Source organism: Furipterus horrens, unplaced genomic scaffold, assembly GCF_987537825.1.
Source record: "Furipterus horrens unplaced genomic scaffold, mFurHor1.1.pri manual_scaffold_4, whole genome shotgun sequence".
NCBI classification, from domain to species: domain Eukaryota; kingdom Metazoa; phylum Chordata; class Mammalia; order Chiroptera; family Furipteridae; genus Furipterus; species Furipterus horrens.
This window is the reverse complement of record NW_028327174.1, coordinates 37,393,501-37,407,902: the sequence shown is the minus strand read 5'-3', so window position 1 is coordinate 37,407,902 and position 14,402 is coordinate 37,393,501. Positions and strand designations below refer to the sequence as shown.

Genomic DNA, 14,402 nt, shown 5'->3' with positions numbered 1-14,402 from the left:
GTAATCTTATTTGCATTCACATGTCCTCAGCATTATCACAGAGGTTACTCAGTTATATTGGAAACTAGATTATGATGTCAGAAAATACACTTTTCAGAAAGGCAAAAAGTCAGGGTCCTGGGTATATATTGAGGAGAGTTTCTGCTGTAAGTAATTAACAGAGAAGCTTAGAAGAGGCACCTGCTTTCTAGTTTTCTAATAATTTTTGCCTTCGGTGGGAACAGAAAAGACTCTTTACAGGAAGTTTTTAATTCGTTTAAGATTTAATTTTATTTTTTAAAGAACAAAAGAAAAAAATTTACTTCTGGAAGAGACTGCTGAGAAGACCTTCCTCCTTTGGCCAGAGGAACAGAGAGGACTGTAAATCAAGAAAAAGGTGAAGTAATAAATTATGAAGAAACTTTAGTATCTGACTATATAAAGACTTTATTCTGCCTGTGTCTATATTTTCTTGTTTTGTGGGGGAGAGGAACTTCTAAAAATATTTGATAGATGTTTTGCTATTGACACCAGAAAAGTGGATGAGGGGGGAAAGAAAGGAGAGAGGAGATCAATTTTGTTTAATTAGTAGAAAAGCAACACAAAATCAAAGCAGCCTATTGATGTCAATCTTTATAGTGTTCTGAGAGCATAATGAATTTACTTACAGCATAGTGACTGAATATTTTCAATCTTGGTTTTAACCTTTATGGGGGGGCTGACTTTCTAAAGCCTGGATAGTTTGAAAATTGGCTAAGTACCTTTGGTTTTTTGGGTTTTTTTAAATCGTGGAAGCAAATATTATCACTCTAATGTTAAACAACCTGCAAGTGTTAAATGGCTCATTTGTGATTTACCTTTTTTTTTACAGATTTCCCCCTTCAGATCTAAGGATTACATTAAGGCGCCTGCGTCTTTTTGGAAAGAATTTAATATAAATCAGAAAGTGTTGGAGGTTCAAAGGTTGACATTTCTGAGCGCTGTTATTTTGTCTTTTCATGCCATGTAACTAGGTCTAACATTCAGAAATTCTTAAACTTTCAAGGGAAATTGTGGAAATTCCCAGAGATTTTTTTGTTTTAGTGGGAGGAAGCCAAGTTTTTTGAAGTATGAAGTTTAAAGTAATCAAAGGGGAGAGCAGCTTCTGAGAAGGGCTGACCCCCACCCAAACTAAGCAGCAAACAAGCAAACGTTAACTACTGGCTAGCTAGCTGCAGTTAAGGTGGAAAGGAGCCGAGATGAGTGAGGGTCGGTGAGAGGGCGCTATTTCACCCACCCTCGGCAAATCTGTGAAGCATCAGCCAGAAAGCCAGACTTCGTTAAGGTCAGACTTCCTTAATGATCTGAAACCTCTAAATCACACTAGCCTTCTAGAGAGTACTGAAATCTACCACTAGGATTGTCTATCTAGAAGACAAACATCCCTTGAATGGTTCCCAACCACCCTCGTTCATTTCAGAAAGATAGAGGAACTCTTAAGGAGGGCGTTCACATCCGCTGCAATCCTTCCAAGAGGATACTGCCCAGTAATTCACAGCAGTCTTTCTTCCCCGCCCAATAGCTCTGGGTAGAACCTCCTTCTTTCCCTTTGCTTCTCAGAGGCAGAGCAACATACAATGATAGTTTCGCTGCATCTGCGGGCTAAAGTGACACGGACAGGGTCACCCTAGAATATGTAACCGGGGACTGGGAGGTGAAGGGGCGACAGAGTAGGTTAACCGGGGAAGCGTGGGTTAGGCGCCTGTTGGTGGACTAAAGGGCCTTGTGCGCTCCCCAGGAGTATCGGTTCCCCTCTGTCATTCAAAAAGGGGTCTCAATCATGTGCGCGGGTTTTCTTGGACGGGCTCCAGATGTCCTCAGCTGTTCTGAGGCAGCAAGAAATGTAATCTCGACCTGAAGTCTGAAACCGTTTTTCCTCTTCTAAGTGAAGGATCTCCCCCTCCCTAGCCGACTCTCCCCACTCAGTTTGTCCCAGGAGGGGCCAGAAAGTAAGGTTCCCATCTCACTCCCCAAACTCCCAAGCAGTCTTAGGGCTCTTCAGAGCCACGGCCCACGGCCCGCGACCTCCCCGCCGAGAAGTCCGGGTGTCCGCGCGCTCTAGCCCCGGCTGCTTGGCCTCCTCCTTGCCTGTCCACTCCCGGCCGCGCGTCCAGCCAGCCACGGCTGCTGTGGCGCGCTGAGGTCAGTGGCTGCCCGGGGCCGTCCGCACGCCCTCGCGGACCTCAGATGGTAGATCCGCTGGGCAGTCCAGAATCCGCGGGACCCAGCGGGGGTGATAGAATCCGCCCACGCGCCTGACTCCGGGATAGCGCGGTAGGGCTGGCGCTCCGGGGTGGGGCTCGGCGGAGCTCGGGGCAGCATCGGGGGCGGTAGGGCGGGAGGCGGGGAACTCCTTCGTTTGCTGTGCATTCTCAGCTCGGAGCTCCCCTCCGCTCGCTCTGACCAGCGGGGATCGCTCCGGCCGCCCCCGCCCCCTGTGCGCCCGCGCCCTAGCTGGCCCCGCGCGCGTTCCTAGGGCGCCACCTCTTTGCGACTCGCTCACTTCTCCCGCAGGTTTGCCTGGGAGCGTGTGAACATTCCTCTGCTCGGCTTTCAGCTGCCTCTAACCTGCGTCGCCCGGCATGCCTCCCCGCCCGTGAAGCGGGGCCACCGCCCCTCTGCGCCGCTATTAGCCCGCCCTCGTTGCCACCTGGCCCTCCTGATCGACGACACACGCACTTGAAACTTGTTCTCAGAGTGTGTGGAATCAACTTTCCGGAAGCAACCAGCCCACCAGAGGAGGTAGACAGACAGCTATGTGTATATATGTGGGTCTCCCTACAAGTGACTCTGGAACAAGACGGCCTAGTTCGCAAAGACGCTGACTTCGGAGGAGGAAACTTGCTTCTCTTTTTAGGAGGGGATTAGCCCTGCTCCAGGAACCCAGGAGAACTGCCGGCCAGACTAATTAGGCATTGCTATGGGAAACGTGTAAACACGTTCGCTGCTCATCATTGATGCATATATAAAACTATTTCATTTTGGTTATTATTTCAGGGAAAGCGCCTCTGATTTTTTCCCCCCTTTCTGGTCCCTTTTTGCCTGTGTGGTTTGGCAAAAGCACAGTTGGAGTAGCTGGTTCCTAAGTAAGTGCTGAGAGGCTTCAGAGAAAGTTTTTTTTCCTTTGCAACTTGGGAGATGCCCTTGATGTTGAAGAGGCTATTTGAGATCAGGCTAAAAGGGGGAGCGGGTAGTTTGGGCAGATGGAGGTTCCGACTGACACTTCGGGCCCCTTTCCGCTCTGTCGCAGGTTCTGAGAGCGAGAAGAAAGATGCTGCGGAGGCTGGTACAGCAGTGGAGCGTCGCCGTGTTTCTGCTGAACTACTCGGTGCCCTCCTGCGGGCGCTCGGTGGAGGAGCTGGGCCGTCGGCTGTAAGTGTCCGGTCCTCCCCAGGGCAGGGTGCCGGGAGCGGGCTGGGGAGGACAGTGGGAGAGGCCGCCAGGCTGGGGCGCCGCCGACGGCTCACAGCGGTCACTGATGCTTCTGGCCAAGTTGGAGAGCAAGGAGATCCGGCTACCTGCGGGGGTCTGAGCCCAGTTCTCTCCCCCAGCGGGAACTGGTTGAACCTCCAGCAAAGACAGACAAGAGTCGATTTTCATGTGAGTTTCCATAAGAGGGGGCGTTCTTTACAGAATCTCCTCTAGGCAAAGATCCTCTGCCTCTAGTGAAAGAAAGGTTACTTTCAGGACCTGGGAAGGTTTTGAAACCCTGAGGAATCCAAGAGATTTTGATAACTCGAGGAGGAAGCAGAGGGCTACAGGGAAGTACATATCTGGGTGCACTTCTATACATACTGAATGTGGGTGGCTATTGGTGTGTGAAAAACAAAAAACTTACATCTGATTTTATTATGAATGACATAATTCTAAGCATATAAAATGGGACCATATTACATAATGAAGGCATATTATATAAGAAAGTAGTGACAACTTTGCAATGGCGCGATTCCAACGTTAGTATTGATACAATTCAGGAACTCTAGAATACTTGATTCCAAAATGAGTATTAGGTGTGGGGACTTTTTTTCTCTCTTGGAATTATGGCTAACAGTTCTTTAATTTGGAGCCACATATTTGCACTGTAGACTGAAAACTTGTACTTTCGCATTCTCATTTGGTGATTCTTTTAAGGATAATTTTGACTTTAAAATAATCATACATCTGAGTATACCAGATAAAGACCGCTGTGTTGTATGACTGAAAAGATGGAAAAGTGGTGGACTAATACTATCTTCATACTCTGTTGGACCTAGCAGTTCATTAACGTGTGTAACACTGTCTTTGAGTATCTTTAAGTGGCAGACTTAGTGTTCAGGATGAGAAAACCATAAAAGTTGAGAACTGAAAAGAGTTTGCCTCTGGAGAGGGAATTAAGGAGAACTTTCATGCTAACAATAAAATAGCAATATCTAATATTTACAGTCAAGCTCATGGTGCTTCCTTGTAAATACCCAAAGGTGTACAAAAAGGCAACAATTTTATATGTGCCCTTAGTCTATTATTATTAGAGTAGAAAATCCTTAAATGAAATTACTTTAGACATGTCTGAACCTTGGCACCAAAATGAAAATCTATTATGAATTTCCCAAGGCAAATTGTGTAGAACACTGTACTGAAAATAAAGCTGCTTTGTATTCTTTAAATCAACGTTTTGTTGATATAGTTCTAAAAATTGTCTTCAGACTTTTTGCTCATTTTTAGACTTGTATTAAATTCTATTATTTAAAATCCATACATAAATATAGATGAAGAGTGATTTGTTTTTGAAGAGTGAACTTTTAAAAGTATGTTTAAATACTCTATTTATTTGGCCAAGAAATACTGTCTTGGAACCCAGCCAGTTTTTTTCTTTTAAAGTTGCTTAAGAAATACCTGTTTTCTCTTTTGAGAAACAGTAAATGGACCATGATTAAACCCACAGTTATGGCATTAAAACAGTGCTAATTGTCCTTAAGGCTATTTTTAACTCTTTCTTTGTTGCACCTTGCAAAATACACATCAAAAAAACCATTTAGCAGCCAAAGACTCTGTTATAGTTCTGTTTGTGGGTGAAATATGATATTGTAATCAAACACTCACACTCAGCAGATGGCTATAAAACTACCACAAGATGTTCTTATAGTTAATGGCTAATAGATCATTACATTACAGCCATGGTTGAAATCATCAGTAGATGAAGATGTTTCATCAAATTATTATAGCCAAATGGAGTTTTAAAAATAAGTCATTTTTTTACATTGGTGCCAAGTAGCAGTAAAAGAAAACATTAGTCTATGATTGTGCTAAATCCAACTAGTTTCTTGAAAGAAGTTTTAACATAAAATCAAACCATGTTACTCTCCCATTACTCTTCACACCAATTATTAAGGAAACTACTTTAGATGTTTTTCTGACTATGGGCTAACTTTTAAGGGAAATGACCACAAACAATAACAATGGCAAGCCATGAAAAAGAGGCAACATAGATTTATGAAACTTTTGAACCTATGAATCCAAAAGACTTTAGTTAATGAAGCTAGAGCATGAGTAAGTTGGAGGTTGGAAAGTGAGGCCATGGGTTGCGACAGGTAGCAGCACCCTTTGTGTTAAGTGAGAGAGGGAACCCCAGCAAATTCAGAAATCTGAAACATCATTGGCTGATTTGCTGGGGAGCCAGACTGGGTCTATTCCACTTAATGAAAAGCATAACTTTGGACTGAGTCATTTGGGTTGGAAGGGACTTCTGGTGAGTCATTTTAACTCTAACACCCTAACCCTGGCTCTTCCATGTACCACAGAACTTTTCTTCTCAAACCCAGGCTCCTTTAGAAGCCTTAGCATCAGCCCAAGCACATTGCTTCTTCTGGTGCTGGAAGAGGAATTTGTTTACTCCCTGTGTTCCTTGAGAGTTTTTTAGAAATTTAATTTTCCCTGAAAACTCCCCTTGAGGGTAATTTTTCTTTAAAACAGAACAGCCATATTTTGATTGGATTTTGAGTTATCTATGTTAAGCCTTTCCCTGCATTTTTGCAAAATTTTTTATAATAACCAGTGGAGACCATGAGCATACCATACTTGTTTTTCCATGTTGGAAGTGAGGTATGTAATAAGTTCCATGTGAACCATTGTGCTATGTAGTGTTTACCAACACATAGAGTAGCAGACTATTATTGAGGCCATATTTACAACTTAAATATTTCAGAATTATCTAAATTGAAATTCTCCTTAATTTGAATTTATTACTCATAATCTATGTATATCTAGTTTGTACATACTAGTCCTTTATTCTTTTGTCAGTTTATGTCTTATTTTGAAAATAAATGGAACACTCTATGGACCTTATTCCTTGTTAACAATAAAGATACTATCGTATATATCTGATCTACCAATGCAGTTGCCCAATTAGAAATTCATTCCTCACAGTAGTTTAAGTACAGAAGTCTTTGAATCATTAAGTAAATTATGTAACAGCATTTCAGATTTAGCATTGAAGGAAGTTTGCATTTTCTAATATACTAAAAAGTAATCCTAAAAGGCAGAAAAATGTTTTGTACCTCACAAGAGATGTACTATTTTAAACTGGACAAAGTCATGCCATATTGTAGGCTTTTTATAAAAGACAAGGACAGAATAATCACTCCTTTTCCCATGAGAACCATCCTGGGAAAGTGTAGTGCTTGAGTTAGGAAGGCACTGTGACTCACAGCTGGCCAAGATGACAGGCATATATGCCAGTCAGAGGGGGCATGAGCAATGTGGCTCGATTAGAATAGACCAACCATTAAAAGTTCTGGCTTCAGGTTAAGCTAGAATGGGTTGTATTATACATTTGGAGAGCAGTACAGATGGAGTGGATATCTGCCAAGAATTAAGAAAGAAAGAAAGAAAATTTCCAAATACTATAAATGATCATTGGTTAAGAACTTTTTAATGTGACATTTTGCTAAAAGATATTTACTAAACTTATGAAATATGAAGTTATATCAGTCTTATTCTTATAATGTTATTAGAGGATATAAATATATTGTACCAAAGCCTCAAATTTGTAGATTATTAAAAGTTTCCAGAGTACTAACTATTGCCACAAAGTAAGTGAATTTTAATCTAGTCACATGTGGCACCTTCAAAAAGGAAGAGAGACTCCTACATGCCTCATTTAAACCAGGCTCCTGTTAAATTCCTTTCCATTAAGTCATGTCTTTTTTGAACGGCTACATGGCTTAAAGTCAGTTCACACACTAAATTACTAAAAAGGAAGCTGGCATTCAAGCCAAAAGGTCCAGAGAAATGATGAGTGTTTTTTTTTTTCATGTTTTATCCTTCTTTGACTCACAGCATAACTAGACAATCTCATTCCCTCAATAAAAATCCAAACTCTAGGTACCCTAGTTCTTCATTTTGGTGATGAAAATGGATTTCTTGGGGCCATAAACTTGGTCTTCAAGGGAAGTGATAGATTGCTGTCAATTATCCCATTGTCATGGTTCCCACCACAGGTTTCTTACTCTGTGCCCTTTCTTTCCTGTTTTCTCAACATACACTTCTGCTTCAGCAGTGGAAAGGGGTGAGGAAGGTGAAAAGTAATCTTGGTTTGAATTAAAAGAACTCATTTATGGAACCCCGGCTCTGCCTGCTTTCCTTGTGTGGGCAAGGGTGAGGCATTTAATCTCTCTGAACCTCACTTTCCCAATCTATAAAAATGGGGGTAGTGCTATTTGTTACTGTCATATTTCTTTAAGGAGTTAAAGAAGTTGTACTAGTAAAAGCAATAAGGGATCCAAATGCTGCTGTGTGTCAGGAAAGTAAGAATACGTGGGATGTAGCCCTGTGAAACACCCTCAGATATTTTTGAATATGAACCACTTTGGAGGTTTATTTTAATAGTAGATATAAGGCAGAGTTGAAGCTGGCATAATATGACCGATTAATGTATGCAATCCTTAAATATGTTTAACAATATATACACAGACTAATAAAAGAATTCATGGATGGACATTTAGGCAAGAGCCAGGGTGTCATCTAAAAGGATGGATAGCAAATCAATTTATTCTTTTTCACTATATTTTTATGAGCTTGCTGTTTAAATTGAAAAATCACATCATATTTGTTCAAAGAGGTATTATTAAGACAAAGAGCAAATAGAAAAAATGAATTTTCTAACCAAGTACTAAGGATAATACCCTCTAAAATTCTAAATTAAAAAAATAAAAGAAAACACAGAAGAAATAAAATGATCTCACTTAATTTAAACACACAAAGAAACCCATTTTAAAGAGACCACCCACTACTTTACAGAAAATTATGCATACTTTCTCTGACAGTTGGCCTTCAAATATAGGTTCTTGGTAGCCTGCAGTCTAATATGTTAAAATTCAGTCTGTTAGGTGGTTTCCTAGACAGGCTTCACTGCTCACTTTATCCTTCAGTCTGTTTGCTTTTACTCTTACAGCTCGCTGTTCTTTGAGTTTCAGTATTATTATTTTCTTAATGGGGGAGCAGTGTGTGTGTGTATGTGTGTGTGTCCATGCGCACATACACACACACCTGGGGCAAGTACTCAGGTAAAATCAGCCTCCTTTTTATTTTCCAGACTAGGACTTCTGAATTAATTTCCCCAGTGCAACTCTGAAAAACGTGAAAAGCATTTCAGTGGTTTCTGTCCATTTCTGAAAATAACTGAATCATATTTAAGTGGAGAAGGGAGAATAGAAATCACTGAATCTGACCCCTTCCTTTTAAATAGATGGGACTCAAGAGGCCCAAGAATGTCTGTGTTCTCACCGAAGTCACAGACCTAGTAAGTGGCAGAGCTGGTACTCTGAGCTAGAGCTGCTAACTGGCCCTCCACTCTGGCCCCTTGCCTGCCCCCGAGCTTGCTCCTCTTCCGGCCTGTGTGCCTCGTATAGAAGCGACTAGAACACTAGAGGGCTTTCCTCATTTCTTTGAGGTTTCTACCAACAACTAAAATTTCATTGCTTTCTTTCTCTCCTGCTATTTTTTCCTTAAAGCAAAAGAGCTGTGTCTGAACACCAGCTCCTCCATGACAAGGGAAAGTCCATCCAAGACTTACGGCGACGATTCTTCCTTCACCACCTGATCGCAGAAATCCACACAGCTGAAATCAGAACTACCTCGGAGGTTTCCCCCAACTCCAAGCCTGCTCCCAACACCAAGAACCACCCCCTCCGATTTGGGTCTGACGATGAGGGCAGATACCTAACTCAGGAAACCAACAAGGTGGAGACATACAAAGAGCAGCCACTGAAGACGCCCGGCAAGAAAAAGAAAGGCAAGCCTGGAAAACGCAAGGAGCAGGAGAAGAAGAAACGGCGGACTCGATCGGCCTGGCTAAACTCGAGCATGGCTGGGAGTGGCCTAGAAGGGGACCACCTGTCTGACATCTCTACGACATCGCTGGAGTTCAATTTCCGGTAACTGGCTTCCTGGCCCAAAGCCTCTCCTTGGTGCTCTCAGCAGGGGTGTGTAGCTTGCCTTCTGCCTTAGCTGGGACAAACCTTTCTGCCCCACCCCCATCAATCACTCCACAATTTAACTGCTTGCAAAACCAAGATGATTCAGAATATTGTCTGACTTAAAGCAGTGTCCTTCTGCCCCCATTCACACACACAGGGTTTTAATAACCGGCTTCTCTTCATCTTCACACCCCCCAACGCCAGCTTATTCAAGCTTCAGAAACTAGTGATCATCTTCTTCATTTCCTAGAGAAGTGTGTTTATTTCCCCACTCTCACCCCCTTAGCAAACTTTCCTGATCGTTTTTCACTTCCTACTTCTTTTTCCCCTCAAGGGACAAAGTAGAAGGCTTTGATATGATCTACAAACACTACAGAACAGTATCTTACCGTAAACAATTCCAAGCCATTCACACTTTTAGTTGTTTATTTAATTAAATTTTAAATGTATTTATATTTAAATAAGTTAAAATTTTAAACACACACTTTACATTTATTTAATTAAATTTAACTCTGGTTTCTAACAACTTAAAAGGAAAAAATCATGATTTCTGAAAATTCTTTAAGTATTGGCTTAGATAAGAAGGGTATGTTTTATTCATGTATCTATTTGTTCACTGGAAAATTGAAATAATTTTTCTAAGGTATTGCAATAGAATAATAAAACTTCACATCTATGTGGCTTGTTTATCCTTAGCTCACAGATGCACATAGTAATGACATTCACAGACTTTGGAGCCAAATATCTTGGCTTCACATTTTGGGTCTGAACTTTGGATAAGTTAATTGATCTTTTTAAGACTCATTTTCCCCTTCTCCAAAATGAAGATAATAATTGTACTAACCCCACTGGGCTAAGTGAAGATTAAATGAGATTACATGGTTTAAATGCCTGTCATATAGTAAACACTCAATAAATTGCAACTTATTGTTTTGGCACTTTTAGACATGGTTTTGATTGTTCATTCTATCTATCTATATTGGTGCGTGTGTTTCTGTGATGCAAAAAGGGTGGGCAACTATTAATTTCATTTTATAAACAAGAAAACCAAGGTACTCCATGGTGAAAGGACTGAGCAGTTCTGGGAACTGGGATAGGTCGTCCTCAGAACTGGATTTATTTCCCCATTTCCTGACATTTAGGCCAGTGCTATTAGTACTGCCTGTTGATCCAAGCATTTCCACTGATAGGATCTGTTTTGTTTTTACTTTTCAGTTCAGCACTTCTGTGGGGTTTGAAAGGATGAGGAAGACAACACACAAATGTGTCATATGCAGCTAATGATCTCATTATCTGAGTCCCCTGTTACTTCTCTAGTTCTTTCTTCTGACTAGAGATAGGATTACAGAGTGATATTTCAAAGTGGAGGTTAAACCTATGTACCATCACTTCTCTCTTTGGGTTAAGTAGACAAAACCCATCATTAAATAGCATGTAAAGTAATAATTATATTTGATAAGTAGTACAGCTTCAGTAATCAATGGATAGTGGCACTAGTGAAATCTTTAGCACAGTGAATGACCTATTCTGCAACTGTCTAATGGATCTGTAAGGGATAACCTTATAAATGTTGGCTCAATGCGGATATTCAGTATATTTTAACTGCACTTATTTATAACTAATTTATAACTCTATTGCCAGAGCCTATTTTTATCCATTGTCTTACTCTCTCTAAATATATGTGTGTGTATTTTAAAAACAGACGTATTCATTTTTATGAATTTTACTTATTTAAAATTTGCAATGTTCTTAGGTATCCAGAGAATTAATGAAAATCAGCACTCGTCAATTCTTATTCCAAAGCCATCCCTAAGCTAAAGTAGATCAAGTAAAAATTAGGCAGTTGCCTAATCAAATCCAGACCTAGGACTGAAAGAAACAGAATGCTTCTGCTTCTCCTTTCTATTCCCTGGTTGTGAAGAACGTTCATGGAAAGCGCTGTTTGTTTGGCAGCCAGATGTTGGCACTTTCCCAGTACAACCCACCAGAGGTACAGGGAAGAGTGCGGAAATTTAACAGTGTATTGATGAGAACATGTGGGGTCATGCACATTTTGTAGTACAAATAGAATCTTTTCCAAATAACTATTTTAAAGTTTTATAGGCAGCCAAACTTTTATTACTATCCTCTCTTTAGTCTCTGCATTACTATATGATGATCTGAGAGGTCTGATGATATGGCAAGCATGAATTTTATTACAATATTTATACAAGTTCTTAACAGAAACTCCTGAGCTAAAACTGTCTGGCTTCTCTTCACAAACCATTCAGTGGGAAATATTTAGCTTTAAACTTAGGAAATTTTGATGTTGCAAGTAAGATATTCAGATACAGTAGGACTTTTTTCACTAAGGACATATATTTCACCTTGGTAAATACTGAATTTAGAAATAATATAAAAGCTTTCCAGTGTTCAAAAAAGCTGGGACTCTAAAGCATCACACACATGTGTGATAAACATACACATGTATTTTTAGGTCATGTTATATGTTTTCTGTGGCTTCTCAATGCATGCCTTTATTAAGGGAAATCAGGAGGAAGGGTAACAAGCAAACTAGCTGGGCAGTGTAAAATATAATTAAATGATCTTTGCCTCGGTCCTTTAACTTGCTCCTTTTTTTCCTTTCTTTCCTTCTGAGAAAATAACTGTTCAAAATGCTTTTCATTCCCTCCTTGCTTGTGCTATTTTATACTTTTAAATCAATTGATTCTTCTTCTGTAATTTAAAACAGGCTTTCCCAATTTCTAATACAAGATTCAATTTTAAAAGACAGCAAAGTGAGAAATAATTCTATCTTAATTATGGCTTCAAAAACTAAAACCTAACAACAGTTTCATTCATTAGTGTTTAAGGACGATTAAGAAAATGAAAGATGTCATCCAATCATTTACAAAATATACTCTGTTTAATTATGCATCCTTCCAACCTTTACCCCAAGACACACACTTTTGATTACCCTCACAACAGCCCATTCTCTTTGGGAGAATCTGGCCAAAGAGAACCTGGGAAAATAAGACACCAGTGGACCACCTGCATCAGGCGTCACTGGGGAATAAACTTCTAAGCAAGGCATATTAAATGATGGATTGCACAACCTTAGCCTTATTTCCAAATTCTCAAATGCGTGCCTTCTTTTCCCAAACTTGTCAATTGGTGACATTGGAAAATCTCACAGGGTCTCCTTTTTCTGAAAGAGTATATTTAGAAACACAAGCCTTTCTCTTTCTGCATGCACTGCACTGACCATTTGATTGAATGAAAGACTGTAGCAGAGGTTCTAGAGAGTCAGATGGATCCCACTGTCACCTCTTATAAGAGATATTTACAAAAAGTCCCCTATATCTCTTTCTATATAATTCTTTGTTCCTTAATTATGCCCTTTATTTTATGTCTCTTTATTTGTAAGAATAATTAACCTATTTTCTCTTCTTCTTTCCCTTCTTTCTCTTTTCAGGAGGCATTGAAATTTTTGCAAAGACCTTCAGAAGACATGTTGCAGGATTCTGTAATAGTGAACAAATGGAAAGTATTAGAAATATTTATTGTCTGTAAATACTGTAAATGCATTGGAATAAAACTGTCTCCCTCGTTACTCTATGAAACTGCACATTGGTCATTGTGAATATTTTTTCCAAGGCTAATCCAGTTGTTATTGTCACATTTACCATAATTTATTTTGTCAACTGATGTATTTATTTTGTAAATGTATCTTGGTGCTGCTGAATTTCTATATTTTTTGTAACATAATGCACTTTAGATATACATATCAAGTATGTTGATAAATGACACAATAAAGTGTCTCTATTTTGTGGTTGATTTTCATGAATGCCTAAATATAATTATCCTCTGTGCATGTAAAAATAGCAGTATTTTAAATTTGTAAAGAATGTCTAATAAAATATAATCTAAATTACATGACTCAGAAGGTGAATTATATCCTTTAAGATTTCTAACAGAAGGAACGAACACATTGTAACTTTTACACTGTATTTGATATGGCCTTAAGTTTAATATGTTTATATTGGTACATATTCCAACATTTTCACATTAGCTTTAAGTTTAAAATCACTTAAAATGTATTTCATCCAAATTTTAAGTTCAATTCAATAGAATGGTTGAACTACTTGATGTCATTTTATAAAGTATGTCCAATTTGAAGTGAAGATGGGAGAGAGCAGAAAAACAAAACAAAACAGAGAGAAGTCAGGAAAAAGATTAATGACACTTAATCCACAGAGTCAGCCAGAGCTGGGAAAAAAGGGGTGAGGGGAGAAAAACAGATCAGGAACTTTAAGCATGGGGTAATTTTAACCAGCATAAAGTTTAATTTGTGAGAGCTTGCTCTTATTTGCAATAATAACAAGCATAATAGAGCTACTTGAGAATTCTACCTATTAATGTTTCCTACAAAGAAAGGAGAGAAATTCATGTTTGGGAGACATGTGACCACTCATAAAAGCCTTCACAGGTGAAGATGCTTTCCTGTGAATCCACAGCTCCAGGGTCGAAGGTTGCAAACAGCATGGGTATAACATCAAATGCAATCCCTTTTCCATTTTGAGTATCATCCTACTTCTTCCTACCTCTATCTTCAGATGAAAAAACAAACATCTTTCCTTGTGCAAAAAAAAATTTTTTTTAACTCTCTACAGCCTAGGACACATCAGAAAAACACAACACAACAAAACAAAAACCTCTAAATCAATCAAGCACATATTCAGGAAGCATTTTGTTTATGCCCAATATCATGTTAGATATTTGTAAAATGTCTGGGGGAGGCTGTAACTGCCTCAGGACTCGCTCATTCCAGTGGAAAGTCTACACACATACACATGAAACAACTAAACACTATAGACAAGAAACTATGAAATGACACAAAAATCTATGAACATTTTAAAAAGGAAAAATAATAGGGAGAAATTAGTCTGAGCT

The 14,402-nt window shown here is 39.6% G+C and overlaps 1 protein-coding gene across 5 annotated transcripts; it reads left to right on the top strand.

Annotated features, from left to right (window-relative positions):
* The first annotated feature begins 204 nt into the window (after positions 1-204).
* Positions 205-13,380, top strand: PTHLH (parathyroid hormone like hormone). Of its 5 annotated transcripts, XM_090272964.1 has the most exons (6): positions 206-376; positions 851-1,303; positions 2,533-2,760; positions 3,269-3,390; positions 9,006-9,428; positions 12,925-13,380. In XM_090272964.1, the coding sequence occupies exons 4-6, from the start codon at positions 3,290-3,292 to the stop codon at positions 12,932-12,934; spliced, it is 534 nt and encodes a 177-aa protein (XP_090129090.1). In that variant the 5' UTR covers positions 206-376; positions 851-1,303; positions 2,533-2,760; positions 3,269-3,289; the 3' UTR covers positions 12,935-13,380. The 5 variants fall into 5 exon arrangements, with proteins under 5 accessions (XP_090129092.1, XP_090129090.1, XP_090129089.1 ...); XM_090272963.1 differs by lacking the exon at positions 851-1,303; XM_090272962.1 differs by having other exon boundaries at positions 851-2,760.
* The last annotated feature ends 1,022 nt before the right edge of the window (positions 13,381-14,402 follow it).

Coding starts and splice junctions, on each gene's coding strand:
- PTHLH (XM_090272963.1), top strand. CDS start 3,290: ATGCTGCGGAGGCTGGTACAGCAGTGGAGCGTCGCCGTGTTTCTGCTG. Junction 3,391..9,005: donor GAGGAGCTGGGCCGTCGGCT/GTAAGTGTCCGG, acceptor TTTTCCTTAAAG/CAAAAGAGCTGTGTCTGAAC.